Raw genomic sequence first — 2,496 nt, forward strand, 5'->3', positions numbered from 1 at the left:
AACCACCAGCCTTTCAGTTAGCAGCTGAGCGCTTAACCACTACACCACCGGGGCTCTCTATAGCTTTGTGTATTCCAGACATTTCATATAAATGGAATCATACCATACGTAATCTTTGTGACTGGCTTCTTTCACTTCACATAATGTTGTCAAGGTTCATCCATGCTGTAGCATGTATCAGTACTTCATTCCTTTTTATGACCGAAAGATAACATTCCACTGTATGGTTATCTCACATTTTGTTTATCAATTTGCCAGTTGATGAACAGATAGAAACTTTATATGAATAACTCTTACGACTTTTCCACTCAGATCAGGATTTCTTGGTTTAAGCCAGGTAGGGTAAAATGGAACCCTGGTGGTGTGATGGTTATGCACTCGGCTACTATCCCAAAGGTTGGTGGTTCAGATCCACTAGAGGCTCTGCAGGAGAAAAGATCTGACGATCTGCTCCCGTAATGAGTACAGCCTAGGAAACCCTATGGAGGCAGTTCTACTCTGTCCTATAGGATCGCTATGAGTTGGAATCAACTCGAAGACACAACAACGGAGAGTAATATGTGGGCCTGCGTTTGGTGACTGCCAACTGGGCCGATCGCCCTGCGCCTCTGCACTCACAGCCCAATGCTCTGCTTCCATGTGTTGCAGTCTCATGCTGGCGTGCTACGCGGGACACCTAGATGTTGTGAAGTATCTCCGAAAACACGGTGCTTCCTGGGATACCAGAGACCTGGGAGGCTGTACAGCTCTGCACTGGGCAGCAGACGGCGGCCACTGCAGTGTGATTGAGTGGATGATCAAGGAAGGCTGCGAGGTAGGGGCCTGCCTCCTTAACCACAGAAGTATTGTTACGTGGAGTCTCGGGGTAGTACAGATGGTGAACGTGCTCGGCTGCTAACTGAAAGGTTGGAGGATCGAGTTCACGAGAGGCAGGTCAAAAAAGGGCCTGGTGATCTACTTCAGAAAAATCAGCCACTGAAAACCCTGTGGAGCAGAGTTCTACTCTGACACACATGGGGTCACCGTGAGTCAGAGTCAGCTTGACAGGAACTGGTTTTTATGTAGCTGCTGTTGATTGGTTGAACTCAGAAATGCTTGACTTACCAGCAAGAAGGTTCCTGAAGCCTTGGAAAAGAGATCACCTTAAAATGGACATGATGATGAGACCTGAAGTTGTCGCAGAGGTTCACCTCATGTAGAAAAATAGAAATGGTGCTTGAATCCAAGGCTGGACCTGATGCTGCTTCTAGTTTGTTGATTTCTTTGCTCGTTCACTCCTTTGTCTCTTCATTCCGTCCATCAGCAAAGCTTTATCGAGCATCTCCCGTGCACCAGATGCTGGCTTAGGTGCTGGGGACACCAGCATGTTAAGAATCCTTAGAGTCCACAGTGCTTCTGCTTGTTGCTTTAAAAATTAGGCTATTTTTTATGCCCGGTTAACTTTAAAGATTATAGTCATTGCAGAACATTTCTAAGAGCCAACTGTCTGTATCAGGAATGAAGTATGTCAGCCCTTAGAGTCTCTACCTGGAGGGCAGGTGTGCTTGCTTGTCTGCTTTTGATTTCATGCTAACAGTAAGTTCAAGTTTGACTCAGTGAATAGAAGTGGAGTTGTTTAGACTTCTAAAGATATTTAAAAGTGGGTAAATAGAACTCGAGCTCAAACATAGCAATGATTGTGTGAGGATGGTGCGGGATCAGGCAGTGTTTCTTTCTGTAGTACGTAGGGTCGCTGTAAGTCGGAACTGACTCCATGACACCTAACAACAAATAGAACTAGATCACTTATGGTAAGGTCTAATAATTTGGAAAACTTTAGTTCAAGACTTGGAAGACATTAAGTAAAAATTTTAAGGCATGGAACTAAGGAATGATGAACAAAATGTTGCCCTCGTTGTGACTGCCAGACGATGTTGAGTGTTGAGACATTATTAAATGGATGACCTGGAAAATTAATTCAAATTGAGCAGAGCTGTGCCTCCTGGAAGGTGTTAGATTTGTTCTAGGTTGCTTCCAAAGTGTGACTGAGGAAAGCGAGGTGTCAGCTGTGGGTCCTCTGGAGTGTGATGTGCTGTGGCTGCTGCCACCTTTGGAACTGAGGACAGTGTCCCCTGCAAGGAAAAATCTCAGCCAGTAAGAAAATTCCTTTTGATTACAATTCTGTGTGTGTGTGTTTAAAAAACACATTTTAGAAATATGCACGAAAGGCCAGAAGGAATAGCCTGTGCCCTTAGAGCTAGGGCCTGGCTACACTCGCCATATGTGGTAGCAACAGCTAGGCTTCCCTTGTTTAAGATGACCTCCGCTCACGTCTCGGACTCTTTGAAAATGAAAGTTGACCTTTGCCAAAAGAAGAACAGGTTTCAGAATAGAGCAGGTCTCTGCCATGAACATATGAATATTGGAACTTTGGGAAGGAAGGCTGTCTGGCTTCAGAGGTGGGCACACTTTGTTTGGGATGGATGCCATCTTTCTCTGTAGCAGCAGAGCTGGTTT

At 45.2% G+C, this 2,496-nt stretch overlaps 1 protein-coding gene across 1 annotated transcript in view; it reads left to right on the plus strand.

Annotated features, from left to right (window-relative positions):
- FANK1 (fibronectin type III and ankyrin repeat domains 1) overlaps positions 1-2,496 on the plus strand; it is a 29,210-nt gene that overhangs the window by 24,135 nt on the left and 2,579 nt on the right. The window contains exon 7 of the mRNA XM_004374977.2: positions 649-814. Coding sequence (XP_004375034.2) covers positions 649-814 — 166 coding nt within the window. The remainder of the gene's footprint in view (positions 1-648; positions 815-2,496) is intronic.

This window comes from Trichechus manatus, unplaced genomic scaffold (genome assembly GCF_000243295.1).
Source record: "Trichechus manatus latirostris isolate Lorelei unplaced genomic scaffold, TriManLat1.0 scaffold00031, whole genome shotgun sequence".
NCBI lineage: Eukaryota > Metazoa > Chordata > Mammalia > Sirenia > Trichechidae > Trichechus > Trichechus manatus.